General features: G+C 35.3%; 1 protein-coding gene across 1 annotated transcript in view; it reads right to left on the bottom strand.

Moving 5' to 3' along the window:
* The window catches only part of TMTC2 (transmembrane O-mannosyltransferase targeting cadherins 2), a 397388-nt gene that overhangs the window by 125808 nt on the left and 246999 nt on the right, over positions 1-24581 (bottom strand). The window contains exons 5-7 of the mRNA XM_015083452.3: positions 19996-20081; positions 19338-19522; positions 18178-18256 (exon numbers count right to left, since the gene is read on the bottom strand). Coding sequence (XP_014938938.2) covers positions 18178-18256; positions 19338-19522; positions 19996-20081 — 350 coding nt within the window. The remainder of the gene's footprint in view (positions 1-18177; positions 18257-19337; positions 19523-19995; positions 20082-24581) is intronic.

The raw sequence follows: 24581 nt of genomic DNA, 5'->3' as shown, positions 1-24581 counted from the left end.
TGGTGCTATATTTTTTTCACAAATTATTTGCATTTTATATTTTAATAAATAAAATTTATGAGTATCACTTGCAAAATTCCGTGAATATATGATAATTATTTAGCACACCCAGTACCATGTACAGAACTGTGTGAAGAGTTTCAGCCATCAGTTATTACTTTCAAGTTAAGCAAATTTTACCTGCCAAAATTTCACTAACAGCATTTCACTAACAGCCAAGCAAGAGAATGAAAACAAAAAACAAAAAACCCCAAAACTGGAAGTAAAACCAAACGTATATCAGTTCCTTACTTATTACCATCCCCCTCCTTTATTTGCTTACAGTATGGAAGAATTTTTACCTGATGGGAATATTATATTTTAAGCTGATCTGTATATTTAAGTATTATAGTTTTAATAAGCACTGCAAATATAGAAGCTATTCAATTTCTAAGACCAGGTAATAGACTGGTAACTGGAATTATCTTTCAGGCAGACCATTGGAGCTTAACTAATCAGAACTACGATAGCCTTTTCCATTTTAAGGCATAATCAGAGGCTTTTCCTTCCACACTGGCTATACCTCTTTGCTTCAAAGGAAGAACTAGCTTCCTTTTACTTTAATCATATTCCCTTTATATTAGCCCAGTGCTGTCAATACAAATATGTTTGAAGAATTGAATTAAGTCTCCTCACCTTTTGAGTTCCCTTTGCTCAGCTGGTTAGTAAAAAAATACTAGTGACAAATACGTAATATGAACAAAAATGTATACACCACTCACACACGTCTATGTGTTTCTGGTTCTCAGAATAGTTCTTAAACTATACTGTCATAAAAATGATAGTGCAAAATTTTTTCTTTTAATCTAAAACTTAAAATGTGTTTGCATTTAAGAAGAATTTAGTTAGATTAAATAGAATGCTCAGGGGGAATGCAAGAAATACTGAAGCAAAGACCAAAAACTGAAATTAAATAAACAAAATGCTCACCGTTATTAGCAGGAGGATTAGGCATAATTTTTTTAATTTCACATTTCTATAATATTGTATTGTTATAATATCTCTATAAATACGAAACATTGTCAGACAGATTTATTTTTCTTTTTGTCATGTTGAGCTAACAAATGTTTCCCAGGAAAGCAAACAGTAAGTTTTTCTAGGGCAAGTGAACTATTTCTTCATACTAAAATGATACTAGATATGATTTATGTAACAGAAAGAATGTGACGATATCGAAATATTGATAAGTTTCAAGCAATTAATGACAAATTATATCCAAATATCTATATCTAAAGTGGATTCCAAAGACAGTAGAAAACATACACTAACTTCAGAGTTGGAAGAAAAAGATGGGCCAGAATTACAGATTCTGTTTGGAAACAACCTGAACTTCTTTGGGTCTTCAAGGCCTCATAGGTCAGCTTTCAGAAACTGAACCATCATTGCCTTTAATATAACTTCTACTTTTCATTTATATAAAAAAAAATTAACTAATGGGGCATCTGGGTGGCTCAGTCGGTCAAATGTCCAACTCTTGGTATAGTCTCAGGTCATGGTCTTGCAGTATCGTGAGTTTGAGCCCTGCGTCAGGCTCCAGGCTGACAGTGCAAGCCTGCTCGGGATTCTGTCTCTCTCCCTCTCTCTCTGCCCCCTCCCCCACGCGTGCTGTCTCTCTCGAAATAAATAAAATTTAAAAAATTAAAAAGTAACTAAAATAAAAAATTCAGCTAATTTGTAGAATAGTAAACAGTGGGTTTTATGTTCAAAATAAAAAGAATGTGAGAGAACCCCAATTCCATAGCAATTTTGAGATGGAGATCTGTATTGCATTTAAGTTGTCTGAAAATCATTGCACAAAGTGTTCTATTTTTTCAAGTCATGAATCTATTACTAAAAGTTATTTTGCAATGAAATATTAACTTGCTAAATAATTAGTGGCTGGCCCATTTTCTTCAATAATAACTCACAAGTAATTTAATAATTTGAAAACCTTGTGAGATGGAGAAATATAAAAGGGCTACAAGAAATATAATGTAATAATGCATCTTGGCAAGTATATGAAAATGTAAATGACCAGCCTACTTAGGTACTACTCATTACCACTCAGAAAAACTTCATGCAACCTTTCACTGTATCTCAGTAATAACACTGGCAACCATTTGTATTGAATATTTATTATGAATTGGAGTAGCAAGCCATAGAGGGCACATGTTTGACTTATGTACACTTATTCCTCTTATTCCATATCGCTGGGCATGGAGAATGTTTTCTCCCTTAGCCCCACGATGAGCCTTCACACATTACCCTCCTTCAACTGCTACCAACTAACTGTTCAGGTTAGGTTTGCAAGATGAAACAGAAGATTTTCAATCTCTGTATTAGTTGTTTATATATGCATCTCATTTTTTTTTATTAAGGAATATCTTTACCTAGATTTCACAGATGAGAACACTGAGAAGCAGAGCAGTAAATAAAATACACAAAACCATAGATGAGGAAAGTGGTAAGGCTGCATTTCAAACCCAGGACAACTTGACCTCAAAGCACACCGCTTTGACCTACTGGTAGTAAATAATCACAAACTTTTCAACTCTCCAGCTCAGGTGAAAATTATACTCTTTCTCACTCTTGGAAAATTGTTTTCTAGCTTTGTGATACATTGGCCATCAAGATCATTTCACTTTGCCTGGGGCTTAGCTACCGAATTAAGGGAATAAGGAAGAACAATAATAATCTATAGTTGACCTTTAAAAATGCTTCTGCTGCATATGTTATTCAGCTCTTAAGAGGGGAATATGTATCATACAAGATGCACTTCAGTACTATGGTTAATCTTAACACAAAAACAGCCTATAAAAATGGTAATAAAATCAAGATGTAAAACCTAAAATGCAAGAAAATGATAATGGATGAATTTAAATGTGTTTAAAAAGTGACTCAGTAAAGATGTAGGCAACAAACAATATACAGGCAAGTACTGGATATACCTCTGGCACTGACAACATAGGAACTTCACATTTCTCATGCCTAATTCATACTAGGAATTAGAATACTCATTTTATGGATGAGGAGGAAGGCTCAGGAATGGACAGTGACTTGCACAAGTACAGTTAATAATCCTATTCTAAAGTTCGAATGGCTGTAAAGCTCATGCTTTTCTCTACTGCATCGAAATGCCTACCATATAAAGTTTATTACTTACCAAATACTTCCTAATGTCTTAAATATATTATCTTTATACTTGTACATTATGCCTACATTGTAATTAACATCAGTCTCATTGTACAAATGAAGAGACTGTGGCTCACTGAGATTAAGCATCTTGTTCAATGTTTAAAACCGAGCAAATCCCAGATTCAGGATTCAGATTAGAGTTCTCTCTGGCTCTTTCACCATACCATTCTGTCCAAATACTATAAAAAAGTAATTAGAGAGGGGATAAAATAACCGCAAAAAAAGTGCCATCAGTGGATTCAGTTTTGGGGGAGAATGAGATATATGTAATCCTTTAAGCTTCATTAAAATATTAAAATCATAAAAATTCCATGAAGGAAATGGCTACAAGACAAGAAAATTTTACATTCAATGAGGAAGGAAATGAAAATACTTGTTCAGGAATAGGGTGGAGAGGGGAGGGTTAAGTTAAGCCATCTTCTCTGGTACTGTAATTCTTCTTAACTTACAATAATAGAAAAAAATGTTTATAGCACCCAGGAGGAAAGAAGCAATGATGACTATGTTTCCTTCTCATCTTGCAAAAAAAAAAAAGAATAAATAAAATAGAGCCACTTTCATAAGAATGAGGAGATTTGCTGTGATGATGTAGTGGTCAGGTTCATCACCCAGATTTATTTCCGATTCACTCACAGACAAAAGGGATTTGGATGTCTCCAGGCTGGCTTCAAGCAGATATAAACCAGTTTCAGATGTAGAACAAATAGTGTCACTCTTCCTCCCTAAAAAGCCCTGGGTCTAAATAACGCAGGCAAAGGCTAACTCCTTAAAGGAAAGAATGCTGGATTGTTGATGATGTAATAGCCCAGATCTCACTGATTCTCATGTTTCAAGTTACTGGACAGCTCTGGCTTGCAGATAAAGAATAGAGTACGTAATGGGACATACTACCCATACTTGCTAGAGTTACCTTTTGTTTCTCCTGCCCTTGCTCGACAGTATATAGCTATGTGAAGATTCATAGCTTCCTTACGTTTTCTTTCCATTTTACTGAGATATAATTAACATATAACCCTGTGTAAGTTTAAGGTGTACAGCATAATGACTTGATTACATATACTGTGAAATGATGGCCACAACGAGTTCAGTTAACATTCATCATCTGACATAGATACATAAATTTTATAAAGAAAACAATGTTTTATTTTTTTTCCCTGTGATAAGAACTTTTAGGATCTGCTTGCTTAGCAACTTTCAAATATGCCATACAGATGCATTAACTGTAGTCATCACGTTGTACATCATATTCCCAGAATTTATGTATCTCATACTGAAAGTCCGCACCTTTTGACTGCCTTCATCCAATTCTCCCATCTCTGAATTCCCTATTTTAAAAACTAAAACAAAATAAAAAACCAACAACTTTGTGACCAGCTTTCCCAAAAGTGATCACCCCTTACTCAACTTTTATAATAATTGAATAATTGTCAAATGTTTCTTTTTTATTCTCGAATACTCTCTTTCATACCAACTTAGGTTAAGCAACAGGATAATATAATGACGGTAAACATAAAGGTTAATGAGATATTCTTCATTTTTACCTTCATGGAACTTATAGTCAAGTGACAAATATATTTATGAGTATTTTCTGAAGTTTGATATTTAGATGCACATGACATAAAACTTTTTAATACTTATCCTTTATTTAATCTGTGTTTAAAAATGTAATTTCATATGGGCTCCTGGGTGGCTCAGTAGGTTAAGCATCTGACTCTTGATTTCACCTCAGGTCATGATCTCACAGTTTGTGGGTTCAAGCCCCACACTGGTCTCTGGGTTGACAGCACGGAGTCTGTGTGGGATTCTCTGTTTCCCTCTCTCTCTTTACCCCTGCCCTGCTTGCCCTGTATCTCTCTCTCTCAAAATAGATAAACATTAAAACAAAGTGTCATTTCATAGATATCACGGTTTAGAAGGTAGAAAAATACCAAATAAATAATAATACAGACAGTGGCTGTGAGCAAAATCACAACAGAGGAATACAAATGAAGTGTGGAGCACAGAGAATTATGCAAACCCAGCTATCATTTGAGGAAAAAGTTTTAGAGTTGTTTGTAAAACAAAAACTGCTCCACCAGCACACAGGGGAGAAAATCTAGTTTTGTAAAAGGCTCACAGCTTTAAAGAATGGGAACACTCCTATCGGCCGCACGGTCTTTCTAGCAGGCTTCCTGCTGCCAATCCAGTGAAATCATGTCGTTGCCAATACTCCGAATTTTGGAACACTTTGCCTGAAGACCAGGCATTAATTCCACACTAATTTCTAAGCTTTCCAAGTTTGAGGACTTGGCTGGTCACCAAGGTGATCATTCCATTTTAGGAAATTATTATTCTCCATGTAAGACATTAGATTTTTTGGGGTGTTTTTGATACTTAGTGTTATGTGCTGGTCACTTTTCTTTCAAGGGGCATTTTACCAATTTTCACATTTATTATGATGATTTCCTTTTTATGTTCTTTAATTATTGCCTTGAGGAATAATTTTGCCACATAATTTTAAAATAAAATAAACGCATTTTAATTAACTGATTAATTTGGTTGTTTCATTTACCTGTTGAACTTACTGACATTTATGATGTAGCACTGAATTATGACGAGTTATATATATATACCAAAACAGTAGCTAGATAGCTGTGTTTCTAATTATTACTTTGCCATTATATAGTTGCATGGTTGTGGACAAGTAAGTTTTTTGACAGGGCCTGAGATTTATCACCTACAAAATGAGGGGCTAAAAATAAATAATTCCATAATTTCCAAAATGATACAGATAATCATTTGTGGATTCACCAATGTCTAGTATTTTATACACAGTCATTTCATAAACCTGTGACAATATCCTAGTTATATAGGAACTGCCATATTCATGGGTTTTCTAGATGATCTATTTAAGACTAACTACATCAAGACAAATCTGATTATTCCTCTTTAAAATGTTTAACATTTATATATTATCTAATGATAAACAGTATATCTTCTTACTATAAAGTCTTAAAGATCATAATTTTATTAGATCAAGTAAATTCCATCACTCATGGATAGTGGTAAAATTTTGCTGTTTTTCCATAATTTATTTTAAATACTGAAAACAAGGGCACCTGGGTGGCTCAGATCATGATCTCATGACTCAAAACCTCGTGGGTTCGAACCCTTCATCGGTCTCTATGCTGACAGCTCAGAGCCTGGAGCCTGCTTCAGATTCTGTGTCTCCCTCTCTCTCTGTCCCTCCCCTGCTTGTGCTCTGACTCTGTCTCTCTCTCAAAAATAAATAAACATTAAAAAAAAGTTAAAAATAAATATATACTGAAAATAAATCAGTTATATAATAAGTAAATTTTCTTGTTACTTTTAAGTATTTGAGTTCCTTCTAGTGTTTTACTATATTAAGCAAAAATACTATTTTTTCTAAAACTAAATTTTCTCATTTAAGATCAATATTCAGCTTTCTGTTTACTCAAATTTCTTTCCCAACTTTTTATGCAGGCACTGCACCTACTTCAGCAATTATCATCTTGTTTTGTAATTATCTTATTTATTTTCATATATCTGCTAATTAGACTACATACATAGCAGTGGAATTCCTGAACTGAAAGGCATTAGCAAATTTAATGTTGAGGATACGGAGAACCAAATTAGCCTACCAAAATACTGCACCAATTTCACTTCCACAAGTACTATATAAGGAGAGTAACTTTTCTAAGCCCTCATCAAACTCAGATTCGAATACATTTTTTAAATGTACATTTGAAAAAAAATGCTATTATTTCAATTTTCCTACTTTAATTCTTAATGAAAATTCATATATTCCTACAAAATTTTTTCACAAATTTTTAACCGTGAATATTTTTTAGTCGCAGGTCATTGCTTGATGGTTTTAAGCCATTTTTCAATTAAGATTTTATCTTTCCTTTATAATATGCAAAAGATGGTCAAACTGTTTTTTCTTGTCAGACTACTTTAACTTTTATATATGCAAATTAAGTTGACTTTTCCTTTGTAGCTTTGTCACTGTCTTTTATGCATACAAAAATTCCTTATCATAGGGACATACATTCTCTTCTAATTATATAGTTTCATCATTAAAATGAGCTACTTATTCCATACGAAATACACCTACTATATGATGTGAGACACATGTCTAATTTTATTTTTTCCAAACTTCATTTAATCAATTTTTCCTGATTTACCTTTTATAAGAACTCCCTTTCCTCACCAATATTTAATTTCACATTTATTATCTGCATAAAGACATTACAAATTCTGATGTATGCATAGGCTCTTTCCATTCAGTCCTACTGACCTGTTTTTCAGTTCTTATACCAAAACAACACTGCTCTAACTACTGTAGGCTTTTCTAATATTTAATATTTGAGTACGGCATGTCTCACCCATTATTTTTCTCTAAACCTTCTTGGCTCTATTTTCCAGATAAATTTTAAAGTCATTTTGTCAATTTTTTTATAAAATTCTTTCTGACATGTTTATTGCTATTGAAATATAATTTATGATTCAATTTAACAGGGAAATTTTTAGAAAACTGAGTTCCCCTATTCAAGATTAGTACTCAGTTCTTCATGTACTCAAGCCCCTTTCCTCTTTTTTATGTACTTATCTCACCAATATAATACTCCTGATCTCAAAATGGACTGTGAGATGTGTAGAGCCAGGCACAAAACCCTGTATTTCTCTGTCCTCTAACCCAAGTTCAGAAGCCTCTAGCGCCGAAGAGTCTTGATACATATCTGATAACTATTTGATCACAGTACGTATCAACATAGATTTAGATGTTCTATTTTTACCACGTATGTCACTGAAATTTTCAAGTAATTTATTTTTCTAGAATCTACATTCTGACACAACCATATGATATCAGGAGCCTATTATTTCAAGAGTTTAATTTAACTTGCTGTGATTTTAATTCTCTTTTTTTACTTCACTCTGTTGGCATTAACATAGAAACCTTAGGGGGTCTGGCTTTTTACATTTATTTATATCCTAAACTTGCTGTATCTGTAGACTGTGAATCTCTTATATTTCCATCCTAATCTTTTCCTCAGCCCGATCTTATCCTTGTAAAATAACACAGTCTAGTTGACCTAGATACATTAGTTCTGATTGGAAATGCTCAGTAACTACTATGCAGAGCAGAAAAGATAAAGAAAAAAAAGTAAAATGATTACAGAAATTAGAAGCTATTTTGTATCTCACAACAGACTTTTTAACAATTCTTGCTGTTAAAAAGTTTCCTTGGTGTGGAGGGTTTAGAATTAAAATGAAATACAAGTCTTAAATTAATGAGGGTTATGAAAATGTTCAATATGTTAATGTTTCACCAAGTCCTATAGCACCAAACTTAAGAAGAAACCCATAAGCCTGAAAGGGTAGTTTTAAAACAAAAGGAAGAAATGCAGGGGAAAAAAAAAACTGAATATGTATCTCATTAAGTAAAAAACTAATCATCAAGAAAGAGTTTAAACCTCAGAGCAAATTCAAAAGGCTCCTAATTTCTAGTGTAAGGTTATATACAGGAAACATCTGATGTGCCATCAAAATTTAACTTGGAAAAAAGCCAGGAACCTGTGTCAATATTTCTCTACATGCAACCAGTATCCTGGAGTTGTTCAGGCTAATCAATTCCTTTTATGTTTTCAAGGAAATAAATCACTAAAAATAATTAATCAATAAATATTGGAGCCAGCCCTTTTAAATGCTCAGAATTTTCCAAAAAAAAAACAGAAATTGAGACTGTGTGTATGTTCACGTGTATGTGGGACGAGGTGATGATTCTCTCCCCCAACGTAAATACTGTCCTCAAGAGAATTACAATGAAGTAAATAAAATGGCTTAATATAACTGAAATAATTAGGGAACACTAGAAATATGCAAATAAGTACTAAATTGGGTTTTAAAAACCAAACTTTACACCAGAGAAAAGAAAAAAGAATAAATGTTATACTAACCTGTAAAGAATTAATGAAAATAATAGTATTCGAAGAAATAAGACTTGAATATTGCAGGAAGATGTCAGAAAGTATAATGAAAGAATTTTCAGTTTTATACATATCTTCTTGGGGATATATTTAATATGTATTCCTGGTTCATGTAATATGTTTCTATAACATGTAATGAATAATTTAATTTATACTATAATTCTTATATGACTATTACTTGCTAAGACAGACCAGGTATTTAAAAATTAATCCTGTTTTTAATGAATACTTGAAAATAAGATTCTACAACAGTTCAAACACTCCATGCCCATAATTAACATTTTGGCAAAAATGACTTGCATTCTGGAAGAAAACTTTGCATGTTCTTTTTTAATCCCTTATTCAGTTTGAGTATTACAATAGCTTCTATCGGTGTAGATAAAATTAAAACCAAAAAACAACTCATTTTGGAAGTTAAATGAGATTTTTATGTAGAAAACTCTTTCCCTACTTATTAGGAAAAACAGATACAAATACATACACAGCAAAGTATATACAATTAGTAACGTATTCGTTTATTTGTTTTTTTAATTTTATTTATTTTGGAGAGAGAGTAACAGAGCGTGTGTTGGCGGGGGGGTGCGGTGAAGGGCAGAGGGAGGGGGAGAGAGAGAGAGACAGAGAGAGAGAGAATCCCTAGCAGACCCCAACGCTGATCCTGGCTCGATCCCATGACCCTGGGATCAGGACCTGAATGAGACAAAACCAAGAGTCAGATGCTCAACCAACTGAGCCACTTGGGCACCCTGTTTATTTCTTTAAGTAATCTCTACACCCAATGTGGGGCTCAAATTCATGACCCTGAAATGCGGTCATGCACTCTTATGACTGAGCCAGTCAAGCACCCCAAGTAATGTGTTTAATTTTTACCTTTATCTATATTACTGAACTATTCTAAATGTATGCAATGTGTAGTTTCCTTGACATTGATTTTTGAAGTTTTATCCATTAGAACAATATTTTCTTCTTACTCATGATTATATTCATTTCATCTCAATGTTACCAAAATTGACATCTGTTAAGAAGGCAAATTTTGAAATCTTGTTAATTTCGCAGTATCACATAACATTACCTCAATTTTTTCAAGAATAATCCAATCCATATTTACTACTGAGTAAAAGATTCACTTCCTGAATATTGCCCAATAAAAGGGTAAAACATGATTTTTTTCAAGCAGAAAGAGTGAAACTCTGGAAATCAGAGAACAAGGATATAATTAGGTATTAATGTGAGTATATTCATTTCCTTATAACTCAATTCAAAAATAAACTTTTTGTACTTCAATCTTTTCCTTTACCACTACACTGGCAAAAGTATGAATTAATGTAACAGGTGGGCTCATGTGGTTTTAATAGCAATGAAATATAATCAACTGTCTCATATCGTATTTCCAGGAAAGCAAGTGACATCTAGACCAAGCATGATTCTTAGCAACCCTACTATTGGCATGAAAGTATTCAAACTCCCCATAGGGACCATATATCTTCTGGTCCGGGGTTTAATTGAAACTTTAAACAAAATATATTACCTATTTAATGCAGCTGAACTAGATGCTGGCCTCTGTAGTGTATAGACTAACGCCTGGCAAATGAATGTCTGTAACTATAGTACATAAAGTGGAATTTGTACCAAGAGTGAACGGTAAAAAAGAAGAAAATTAAAGCACTGCAGTTTTATAATGTAAAATGAACCTGGAGGAAAAAAATTCATAGATTTTCTACATCAATTTATATATTTACTCTTTTTGATATACAGCCAAAATTTCTTGATTTCCTTATCTTGTTGGCTCCACATCTTACAAAGTGAACTTTGAAAATCTCTCAAATTTACATTTCACTTTTCCGGATTGGTAGACTATACACCTAACATGGTCTCCTGGTCTTGTCCTTTTTGAAAAAAAATCAAAATGCAATAAATAATTTATCTTAAAAATTAGAACTCAATAATCTTTTTGGAGGTACATAGATCAATGGTTAATCCAATTACATGGTCATACCCATATTTGTAGGGCTGACTCACTAATTTTCAAGAGTGCAGGGGAAGCAATCATTGGAAAATCACCAGAACTCAAAACAGAGGAAGCAGATGGTATAAAAAGCTTAACACTACCAGAGTGTTAATGCTTCCACACTTGAAGGATGTGAAGTTCAAATCTCACACAGTTGAAAACCATCTCTTTCACAGTCGGCATGCTAAATGCCTTGAGCAATCCACTTAAGAACAGCCAGTCATAGAAGAGAACATTAAGCATGTGAATGATCATGTCAAAAATGTATTCTGAATATCTTGATTCTAAATGTATTCTAAAAGAAGGTGAGGTGTACACACACACACGCTAGAAAAATCCAGCAAAAATAAATGATTCGGCCAAAAAGACCCCAGCCATACAGAAGGCTGAAAGAAAAACAGACTACTTAGAGCCATTTTACTAACTGATTTCAGCATATCATGTACATTACTTCAAGAAGAGTCAGGATAAATTTACAAGAAAGAATTTTTGCATTTTGTTTTCAGGAGGTGTAATTGACATCTTGTGTGTCAGTTTTTACCTAAATAAGAGTAAGGAATCTAAAGACCACTGGTAGCCATTTATGACCCTTGACTCTTTTATTCCACAAGCTTCTTTTTTTTTTTTAAGTTTATTTATTTATTTTGAGAGAGAGAGAGAGAGAGTGAGAGAGAGCATGAGCAGAGGAAGGGCAGAGAGAAAGGAAGAGAGAGAGAGAATGCCAGACAGGCTCTGCACTGTCAGCGCAGAGCCCGATGTGGGGCTGGAACCCACAAACTGTGATATCGTGACCTGAGCTGAAACCAAGAGTGAGTGAGACACTTAACTGAGCCACCCAGGCAGCCCCACAAGTCTTTCTTAAAAATACAATTTCAAAATTCGGACAAGCTTTTTACTCCAAAAATTACTCTAATAAATTCATTGTGTTTCCTATTCATTGTTTCTTTCTCCATTCTCTCTGACTAGCTCAATGAATTTGAGGAAATCTCTCATAATTAAAGAGCTGAGGTTTTAAAAACAAAACTGAAAATTAAATGAAAAGATTCTTGGGGCGCCTGGGTGCCTTAGTCAGTTGAGCATCCAACTTCAGCTCAGGTCCTGATCTCACCATCCACGGGTTCAAGCCCCATGTCAGGCCCTGTGCTGACGGCTCAGAGCCTGGAGCCTGCTTCAGATTCTGCGTCTCCCTCTCTCTCTGCCCCTCCCCACTCGCATTCTGACTCTCTCTCTCTCTCTCAAAGATAAATGTTAAAAAATATAAGGAAATAAAATATCAAACAACAACAATAAAACCCTATGGGGCACCTGGGTGGCTCAGTTGGTTAAGCAGCTGACTCTTGATTTTGGCTCAGGTCATGATCTCAGGTACCTAGGATCAAGCCTCACTTTGGGCTCTCTGCTGAGGGCTTGGAGCCTGCTTGGGATTCTCTCTCTCCCTATCTCTGCCCTTCCAGCACTTGTGTTCACACATTCTCTCTCTCTAAAAATAAATAAACCTAAAAAAAAAAAAAAAAAAACACCTAGAAATTATCAGGAATAAGAGAATCAAGACGATAAGAACAAAATAAAGGCAAATAAGGCAATAAACAGCAACGGATCAATATCATGCAATTCCCCCTGGAAGAAAAATACAATCTCTGCCTCACATAAAAGGCATGTTACCCATTGTAAACACATATTTTTTTAAAGAACAGGAAAATATGAATATATATGCAAATTGTGACAACTACTGTCACATTAGAAATAAAAAAGAGATTTTTCCTGTTTGGTTGGTTTGATTTCTTTGGTCCAGACAACACAGCACAGCTGACACAGTTATAGACAAAATATTTTTGAGGCTAGAGTAATACAATTTTCCATCTTATTTATAGACATTTACATATTAAGGAAAAGTACTGAAGAGCTCCAGGCTAACTATGAAATCACCTAGAAAGTTCCATGACAGCAGGAATCATAGGGGCTATTTTCATTTCATACTACCACCACCATCTTTGTACCCCCTACCCAGCACTTGTGACTTAAAAAAAAATTTTTTTTTTTTGGCACACAGAGGTTATTCTAAACACAGTGATTATACACTGCAATGACAAGGCAGTAACTCCAGATTCCCTCTTACTCCAGGCAACACGTTATGCCCTTTTGTTCTCAAGATATATTACCAACATGAAATGGCTGAAATTGCTTAAATAATTAACCCAACAATTACTTTGCATGGAGAAAGCCGAGTGATTTTATTTTAAATAGTAAATAGGCTTAAAATGACCTTTGGGATTAGAAGGGCTCAAACTGATAAAAGTAATTGAAAGTTACAGCCTAATATAGTTTTCCATAATCTCTTAGAAATATTCAAAAGCCACCCTTCAGGATACATAATAAAGGAAACAAACAATTATAGAGGAAAAAGGGAAAAATTGAAGGTTAAAAATTATCCTACATTAAAGTTTTTTAATATCCTGCACATTTCATTTTTGCAGGTGTTTTATAACTTTTAGTAAAATAAAGAAGTTTTTAATGTATCTTTGGACAAGGAATGAGATACACACATCTATATCTACAGATATTTTGCTGGTTTTTAAATAGGTAAATAAAAGCTATCTTGACATAATGTAGAACGTACCAGTTCCAGTAACAGACAAAGGCTACATAGACAAAGGATTTGAATCTAAATCAGGAAACTATCTTTCTGGTTCTAACACAAACTGTAATCGTGAAAAGACCAACTCAATTCTTTGGGTATTAATTTCTACTTTGCAAAATAAAAGAGATTACATATTAGGAGGGATTTTTAAGATAGGCATCTTCCATCTCTAACATTCTATGATCCTAAAATACAACTATATTTGGGGAGAAATTGAGATTCAGTAAAGGCCTACAATAGATGTCAGAATAAAGAAAAATTGTGACTAAGTCTAGGGGGAAAATATGATATGACAGGAAAGGGAGAAGAAAATCTAACCTAAATATGACAATTTTAATTTAGAGGGTGTACTCTATTAACAGAATTAAGTTAATTGGGCAGTAACTTAGTATGCTGTTTCTCTTTTGGTTAACACAGTTAATGATAAAAGAAGGATTCTGAGTGTGGTTGCCTTCAAGAGAAAAAACAGAAATTGTAGACAGGACAGAACTAAATAGGACAAAATCTTATTATCTATAAGAAAAATCCTACTACAATGAATTAAAACGAAAGAACTGACAGAATACAACCAAAGACTATTGGAGCTTACAGTCCCTCAGAGAGGACAGTGATTACAATAGAAGGTAATATTATGAAACATTTGCTAGGCTCGGCATTTGGTCCAACAGGCTTTACCTTCATGATCTCAGTCAATCCTCAAACTGATGCTACTATTACAGACATCTTATTGATGGGAAAACAAGACTCAAGTAAGTATTTTGCTCAAAGTCACTTAGTAAGTGTCAAAGCCATAGTTTGAGTGGGGGTTATGTGACTTCATACTATGAATATTGTATATATGACTATAGTCATACTTCCTTTCAAGAGGAAATTGAGGCCCACAGAAATAGAATCATACAACTGGCCAGGAGCAGTTTTAACAGTTATTTTGTGATACGGTCTCTTTATAGTTCATACATTCAAACACCTTGCTAATTACAAAAGCCAGCTAGGTGAAAGTTTACTTATTTATCAACTAATATTTAGTATCTGCTTTATATCATTGGATGTTGGCTATTCACATAATTTTGGATAGCTTGTTACTCAACAGTTTGTTATTCAATCATCTTGGTCCTATGAAATCCAAGAGAATAATGAAAGTATATTTTAAATAGTTTTTTTTTTAAGTTACCTTATGAACTGTTGCAAAAAATAAATTAACAGTCAGGATAAGATACAGAACAAATTAAGTGGAGAAGCAAATTAATCTAACTTATTTTCTGTTAATACACAAGAGGGAAAAATATGCTCACTTAGTTTTCAGGATAAGTAAACTATTGGCATGTAGCGTACAGAATAGAAATTTCTCATAAAATGTTCAAAGCAAGGGGAAAATGAAAAGAATTAGAGAGTTTTGTTGTTTTGAAAATCAACTGCAATGGATTGAGTTATTAAACTAAAAATAACATTCAAATATGGTTGTATTTGTTTTTACATACTCCTTTATTTTAACCTCCAAATAAATGACAAAATAAGATGGAAAAAAAGATAATGTTTGTATGTATAAACACAAGTGCTTGGGGGTATTGGTTGTGAGAGTGTCAATGAATGAGCCCTGAGAAAAAATGAATACTTACAGGCTAAATGTGGCCAGACATTATAATCCATCACTGATCCCTAAAGGGCACTAATAATATGTAAATGTGTGAATTAGAAAACACATTCAAGGCTGTTGATAAACTTGATAGGATAATCAGCACATGCTGACAGACTAATGAAACTGATGAACTGATAGGGCAGCTTATCTCCTGGGCCATTTTTTCTCTTGTCAAATGGAGGCTAATCAAAATGTATTAGGAGTTAAAGCAAATACTCGGAGGATTTCACCCATTTGATTAGGAGGTGAACTCACCCTGAGAAAATTATAGTTTCGTGAACAATTGAAACTACAAAACCCGCTCAGCTGAAAGACCCTCACCTAAAATTACACAGAAGGCAGCCACCATAATTATGGAAGAAATATGGAATGTTAAAGCATATTGGGATTCTCCCATCACAAAGCCTTCTCAGAGTTTGAGCAAAATGACCTCTTTCTATAATGAAAAATAAGACAAAGGACCAAGCAATAACCCCAGGGACACACTTATCGTTTGCTGCCTGTGTGTGCTCAGCATCTGTGTAACCATATGAGAGACAGATCCCAAGGTAGCAGCTGACTTTTCAACCAAATTTATTTGCATAAAATAATTGAATGAATTTTCTGAAATCACTATAGTGAATACCACACTTCCTATTAGCAATAAAGATGCCATATGCAGTCTGTTGCCAAGGAGCTGAGTCTTTCCTCGTTTAAAGAAAGACATCATATGTGAAAATTCAGGAAAAATGGGAACAAGGGTTCCTGAGCATTAGTGTTAAAAATAAAATCATAAACTAAGGGGGGCCTGGGTGGCTCAGTCAGTGAAGCATCTCACTCTTGGTTTCAGCTCGGGTCATGATCTTGCAGTTCGCGAGTTCGAGCCCCACATCAGGCTCTGTGCAGACAGTGTGGAGCCTGCTTGGAATTCTCTCTCTCTCCCTCTCTCTCTGACCCTCCCCCGCTCTCTCTCTCTCTCTCTCTCTTTCCCACTCTTTGCCTCTCCTCTCTCAAAATGAATAAACATTAAAATTTTTTTTTAAATAAAAAAATAAAATCATGAACTAAAACCACCATGCCTTCTTGAGAAAGCTAGAGAAAACAATCCTTTTAATATTGATTTTGACATGAATAACCATCCAGCATTAATACAGAAAAGTTAACTCAACTGACAAATCTATACATACTAAGGCACACCCTTTATGGACACATATACAGGTTAGATACATGTGCTAGGTAGACAGATTGGTGATAACATGCTGGGTAGTAAAAGGCACTGTTCTAATGTGCTAAATGTACCCAAAGTACATTTAATGAAGCTAGATTTTTAGCTTTCAGTAGTTATACCAAAGAGAAAAAGAAACCACAACTAAAAATATCCCAGTGTCCTTTTTCACCTAATCATGAAATCTCTCCACTGCTGCACAGGCCAACTTGGGGTGGGATCTCCAGAGACATGGGATGAAAACATTGACCCCTTCCAAATTACTATTTTTCTATTTACTGACCTGTGCCTCATTCTATCTCTAAACTATTTCTAATTTTTTTTCTCATTTAGAAATTAGAAGAAGTAAGTGTCTTTGCTAGCTATGTATTTTCTAGTTTGGGAAGGTTTGGGATTTGTTGTGTGTGCTCAAGCCATACAGCCAGTATCAAATTTCTCAAATCAAAGACTACAGAAGCATAAAATAATCCTAAAGATTATGTAAGTCTCGTTTATTTTATATGCCGAGAAATATTAAACAATTTAACCAAGTTTGATGAGAAAGGAAAATCTGAGTTTATGATTTGTGCTTTGGAGAAAAATATGCAATTTAAAGAAAAAAGTAACCTGTTTTCTTCCCTCCTTTATCTGGAAATAGCAAAGTTAATCGGCAGAGTATCTTAAACTGTAGGGATTTTTTTTCCAAGAAACACATACTGAATACGTAGTTTTCAGTTGTGTCTACTATCAAATAGGTATGGTAACAATTTAAGGCAGTCACAGATCAATCACAGACGATAGCTAGATTATTTTATTAGAAATTCTAGTGCTTGACCTCTTGCACTTTACTCTAAAATAATACTCTGAAAAAAACCTATTTTGATCCAAAACCTTATCAGTGAAAACTATAAAGTTGGTTCAGTTATTCTCATTTTTTATAAGCATTAAAACCATTACTCTCTCTTCCATACCATGTTTATTTGTAGGAATTTTCTGATTAAGAAAGTAACATGATCAAAAATTATCATGAATTTGATAAATCATTAAAATATAAATCTTTATTCACCATTTCAATCTCTAGAGTCTAGCTACCACTCACATCCAATGGGTTTGTGAGTCTCTTGCAACAACTATGGTATCTGGCCAATTTGTTAAGAATCACTATGTCAATGTATTTATTTGCTCTTGTTAGAATAAGTGTGCTTTGTCGGGATGTCTGGCTGGCTCAGTCAATAAGAGCATGCGACTCTTGATCTCTAGGTCATGAGTTCGAGCCCCACATTGGGAGTAGACTTTACTTAAAAAAAAAAAAAAAAAGAAAAAAGAAAGAAGAAGAAGAAGAAGAAGGGTGTTTTGTGAAAATTTGAATGTATCACACGTCTGTGAATAAGTTTTTTGTGTGTAAGGAGCAATAATCTAATTTACTAGACTTCTGTTTAATAGAAGCACAAATTTTCATTTCTCCACAGGTCCCTGAAATATCAGTTACAATATTAACATTTTACTTACCCATCATGTTGTACAAGCTCTGTGGGGCAAACTGCCTTGGCATTTTCTGAATTGCTTCCTTGTATACACTAAGGGCATCCTAATTTAGGAAACAAAAAAGAGACAAAGTACAGTGATATGCACTACAAATAAAATAATAACATCCTTCCAAAATCAAAACCTTCCACTGCTATTTCTAAAAGTTTCATTAGAGGAAAATGATTGAGCTGTCTTTTGGTAGCATAACTACCTTAATTCCATGAATGAAAATATTCAACCCAGTTAGTAGAGATAGGCCATATAAAAATGTAATTTAATGAGAAGTCAATGTTATCAATGCTCTTTCATCTTAGGGTAGGTTCTCCAGTTCACGTAGATTATTCAGTTAAAAAATAGTAAAATTCACATTTGGAAATTACCCATAATCATCTAAAATCTGTAGTTACTTCAAGTCAAGCAACCAGGTAGGATCTAAACAAAATAGTGACTAACAAATCTTCTGGCTACTGAGACCCACTGAGTTTATAAAATGCATTTATTTAAAAAGTTGTATCTTCATCCTTATACTGCAGTCTTAATACATGGTATAAGAGTATGGATTTGAGAGAGCGAAAGGGAAGGAGGAGTGATAGTAAATGTGAGAGAAGAAACCCAGACAGGCATGCTTCATGGAAAATTAAGGGTACACACACCTCCCAGCTTCCTGTACAATGTCCTGTCTCCATTGCTTTTCCTCTCATCCCAATTAAAAATATAAAATTAATTTTCATCTTAGTCCTATTATAAAAAGAAATAAGTGGGTAGGATTAACATCAAATCCCTTCCTTAATACTCAGAGCACAAGCAATGTATTTTTTTTCTAACATCAAACAGTGGAGATAACAATAACAATGTGTCTTGGAGCATAAAATCAAAGAGAAGACAGGCAAATAAGCTTCAGAAACTATGTTATTTCTCTTTCTAGAGGAGTCACAATTGCTCCGAGAAATTCACAGTAAAGAAATCTTAAGTGTTGTGTAGCAGACATTCTTTTCCAACTGAATTTCACAATTCTTTTAATAAAAACTCATATTAACTTCTTAAATGATCATAGTGTCCCTGCAATGAGATCTTACGCTAGAAAACATGGAGACTAGGTCAAGCACAAGGGGGAAGGAAAAAGGCAGAGGTTTTGGCCTGACCTCATAATGTCCCTGTTCATGATAGAGTTTTCCCAGGTTGTACAGACAGCTGGTAACTGAGCTCTTATGTGCATGAGGGTCCTTTAGATTTTCATCAGGGATCTCGGAGCACTTTAGGAACGTGCGTCGGGCTTCTTCTGTCTTTCCTTGGTTCATTAGAATAATACCGGTGTTTAAATATGCAGCTGAGGGAAAAAAAAGGGAAATACAAACGTGAGAAGATGATGCACTCTGTGACTACAATAAAGTTATACTTACTGCCACCCAATTTCTATGGATTATTTCTGATTTTATAAGAAAACCAAGATAAATACTTAGGGAACAAACATATACGTAAAAATAATGCAATAATGAGTGCAGGTGTCAGTGAAGAAACTATGAATAGTCATTGCCCTCATAGAGCTCAAAATATTTTGAGCTTAAACGCTAGAGGACTAAAAGTTGTATTCATTTTAATACATTAAAAATGATAAATGGATATCAAACATGATTCAATTGAGAGAGATCTATTTGTAAGAGGCTTATAATCCACCTGGTAAATATTCAGAAATGGAAACAGCATGTTTTTTTCTCTCTGAGGCTGTAACTCATCAAGATAATTTTCAGGGATAAAGAAGGAAAGAAAGAGGTGTTTTAAAACAACTTGAATGTTACTTACAAGCCAGCGTAGGCCTGCTTCCGATCGCCAATTTGTAATAATGCAATGCTTCCGCAAACCTGCTGTTCTCCTGTAGAAGTAACCCTCTGCAGGAGGAAAATAGAAATTTGGAGGACTGCATTACTATACATAAAACCACAAATCTGTATTTTATATTTCAAAAATAAAAATGGTTAGAGGGGCTATACGAATGCTGACCTGGTAGTACAAAAATAAATTCTAAGTAGAAGGAAATGATTCCTCAGGAGGGAAAATACTGGAGAGGTATCAGCTACATTTCTGTTGCCTTAGAAAGTATTAAGAAGTATTTTCAAAAAGCCCTTTACTCCCAGTGAACTTTTCCCTTGCCAGAAGTTTTCCTCTCCCATTGGAATGACCCACGACCTGGATTTCTTCTTGGAGCATGCACAATTTTTCATCACTTCAGAAAGGAAACTTGTCTAAGGCAACACACACACACACACACACACACACACACACACACACACACACAAGAACATGAGATGCCTCTCTGACTAGCCATATTACTGGGGAAATATTGGTCCGTGACTGCCTGAGAAACAAAAGGTAATATGGGTCAACAGGAAAAAGAATTTAATCAGATACTATACAGGAACAGAGAAAAAAGACTGAAGGTTACCCACATTGTTATTTCCTTATTTTCTGGATTTGGTTAAATAAGTCTGAATTTCAGAACACTGGGAAAATTTCACTTCGCTGTTGTGAGACACGACATGCTTTTGTCTACAGACCCCTAAACCCCATGGGTCTCCTGCGGAAGCTTCTAAGGCAGTGGCCACATGGATTATATGTCATTCCAGATTCCACCCTCATGACCTAAATGAGAATCAATTATAATCATATCTATAAAAATACAGTGTCGGGGCGCCTGGGTGGCGCAGTCGGTTGAGCGTCCGACTTCAGCCAGGTCACGATCTCGCGGTCCGGTCCGTGAGTTCGAGCCCCGCCTCAGGCTCTGGGCTGATGGCTCAGAGCCTGGAGCCTGTTTCCGATTCTGTGTCTCCCTCTCTCTCTGCCCCTCCCCTGTTCATGCTCTGTCTCTCTCTGTCCCAAAAATAAATAAACGTTGAAAAAAAATTTTAAAAATACAGTGTCAGGGGGCGTCTGGGTGGCTCAGTCAGTTGAGTGTCTGACTTCCGCTCAGGTCATGATCTCATGGTTCATGGGTTCAAGCCCCGCGTCAGGCTCTGTGCTGACAGCTCAGAGCCTGGAGCCTGCATTGGATTCTATGTCTCCCTCTCCCTCTGCTCCTTCTCCACTTGGGATCTCTCTCTCTCTCTCTCTCTCTCTCTCTCTCTCTCTCTCTCTCTCTGTCAAAATGAATAAACAGTTTTAAAAAATTAAAATACAATGTCAGGGAATTGGACTAAGTACAAAAAGGTCTCTCAGAAGCTTCTTGGCCTATGCCTTATTCTCTTGTAATCAGCGAGTATCTTACAGACATTTGGCACCTTTATCGGGCCCGAGTACTGCTGTTATCCACCGCAAACTGCAGAGACCTCTTGCAGCTGCTAAGGCCTTTGCAAAATGAGAAGGCTACCGATAAAAACACATCATTTTGTAGAATATTTTTAAAATGTTCAGCTTACTATGTAATGGGAATCACTGAAAAAATATCTGAAGAAGATCATTTCAAACTTAAAGTCTGCTCACTTGTATCATTAGCAAAGATTAACCTTACTATTTCTAATATTTGTGTAAAAGTCATCTGAACAGATCAAACCATTCCAAAGCACATTAACATCACATACATAGATACATAAATGCACATTTCTTTTATTTCTTTTTTATTTTTTTTATTTTTGAGAGAGACAGAGACAGAATGCGAGTGGGTTAGGGGCAGAGAGAGAGGAAGACACAGAATCCAACGCAGGCTCCAGGCTCTGAGCTGTCAGCACAGAGCCTGACGCAGGGCTCAAACTCACGAGCTGTGAGATCATGATGTGAGCGGAAGTTGGACGCTCAACTGACTGAGCCACGCAGGTGCCCCCATAAATGCACATTTCTATAAAAAGGTTTGAAAATCAGGAGACTATAGATACTGGAGAGGATGTGGAGAAACGGGAACCCTCTTGCACTGCTGGTGGGAATGCAAACTGGTGCAGCTACTCTGGAAAACAGTGTGGAGGTTCCTCAAAAAATTAAAAATAGAACTACCCTAGGACCCAGCAATAGCACTGGTAGGAATTTACCCAGGGAATACAGGAGTGCTGATGCACAGGGGCACATGTACCCCAATGTTTATAGCAGCACTTTTAACAACAGCCAAATTATGGAAAGAGCCTAAGTGCCCATCAACTGATGAATGGTTAAAGATGTGGTTTATATATACAATGCAATACTACTTGGCAACAATAAAGAATGAAATTGAGCCATGTGCAGCAATGTGGATGGAAATGGAGGGTATTATGCTAAGTGAAATAAGTCAGTCAGAGACAGATACCATATGTTTTCACTCATATGTCGACCTTGAGAAACTTAACAGAAGACTTCATAGGAGAGGGGAAGGGGGGGATAAAAGTTATAAACAGTGAGGGAGGGAGACTCTTAAATACATAGAACAAACTGAGGGTTGATAGGGGGGTGGGGGAAAGGAGAAAGTGGGTGATGGGCACTGAGGAGGGCACTTGTTGGGATGAGCACTGGGTGTTGTATGGAAGCCAATGTGATAATAAAGTATATTAAAAATAAAAAGGTTTGAGCAACTATTAATTTTTTAATGTTTATTTTTGAGACAGAGGGAGAGAGAGTGTGTGAGCAGGGGAGGGACAGAGAGACAGGGAGACAGAATCCGAAGCAGGCTCCAGGCTCTGAGCTGCCAGTAGAAAGCCCTACATGGGGCTTGAACCCACCAACCATAAGATCATGACCTGAGCTGAAGTCAACGCTCAACCGACTTCAGCCACCAGGGGTCACTGAGCAACAATTAATTTGATCAGGAAATTGATATGCTTTGCAGTTGAGTATACTTTTCAGTTGCTAGAAAAAAGTTTCCTGAAGTATCCAAGAGCTTGAGACAATGTTCAAATGCTTTTATTTATTTGTTTGTTTGTTTGTTTGTTTATTTATTTATTTTGAGAGAGAGAGAGAGAGAGAGAGAGAGAGAGCAAGTACCAGTCGGGGAGCGGCAGAGGGAGAAGGAGGGAGAGAATCTTAAGCAGGCTCCATGCTCAATGCTGAGCAGGACGAGGGGCTTGATCTCATAACAGTGAGATCATGACCTGAGTTTAAATCGACAGTCAGACACTTAACCAACTGAGCCACCCAGGCACCCCTGTTAAACGGTCTTTAAAAGTAGGTATATACCTTAAACTAATATAACATGGTACATCAACTACACTTCAATTAAAATAAATAATAATTTTAACAAAGGGATGAAATACTCTTTGTAAAGACCCGATTCTCTTTAAAATAAATAAATAAATAAATAAAAAGGATAAAACTGTTAAAGAGAAAGAACATTCACATACTTTTCAAAAAAGGAATAATTTTCTTTCTAACTATAATTTTATTGACAAAATGCTGGATTTCCAGTTAATTAAGCTCATATACATAATCTCATTTCAGAAACTTATCTACAACCTTAATTACCTTTATCACTTTCCTTTGAGACTCAGATAACAAGGTCCTACACCTCTGACACAAGGCTGATGGCACCAGAGGAGAAATGACTTTCAGATATTCAATTCTATTTTTTCTACCTTCGTTAGGAATCAAAATGCTTCCAAGAGCCCCTCTTTATCTAAAATCTTCAATATTTTGGTCCACTACAGTTTCCTTTGCTTTAAAATTACAAAAAAAAAAAAAAAAAAAAAAAAAAAAAAAAAAAAAAGGTTTGTGTCTCTTAGCAGAGAGGAAGAAAAACTCCTACAACCTTTAGTCATTCCGGCATCCTCCTCTACCTCTTATTGCTCTCCTCCTCCTCCTCCTTTCAGAATGGTCTATAGTGTGTAAATGTCGAATGACTCAAATACCATTTAACCCTAAATCCAGTTTAGGTTCTAATTATCAACCCCCAATCCCCTCCAAATAGTGTGCTTATATGAATTGCCCACACAACTGTAGTATTTGTGACTGTGAAACTCCTCTTCCTTCCTGAAACTATTTCCCATTTCCTGGAGACCAGGCTCCCCTAGTTCTCTTGACCTGGTACCATCCTACAGAGAATAAAGAAAAGTGTCTCTTGAAGAACATTCCTACATTACTTTGAACGACTGGTAGTTTAAAAGACTTTGTCTTTCTTCTCTTTTCTTCATAAATACTGTCTCCACATGACATCATGCTTACGTGTAGCTCACGTATATACTGACTGTTCTCAATTCTGAAGTAGTGATTGGTCTCCTGACATCCAGATTTATTTTTGACAGCTTACTGAACTACATCAATCTAGGTGCTCGCTGGGATTTCAAAATCAACACATCCAAAACTTGAGAACAGCACCTCCTGCTCAACAATCATAAAAAGATGGGGCACCTGGGTGGCTCAGTTGGTTAAGCGTCGACTTCAGCTCAGGTCATGATCTCACAATTCATGAGTTAGAGCCCCACGTCTGGTTCTGTGTCGAT

Source organism: Acinonyx jubatus, chromosome B4 (assembly GCF_027475565.1).
Source record: "Acinonyx jubatus isolate Ajub_Pintada_27869175 chromosome B4, VMU_Ajub_asm_v1.0, whole genome shotgun sequence".
NCBI classification, from domain to species: Eukaryota; Metazoa; Chordata; class Mammalia; order Carnivora; family Felidae; genus Acinonyx; species Acinonyx jubatus.
This window is presented reverse-complemented; position numbering and strand designations above follow the sequence as displayed.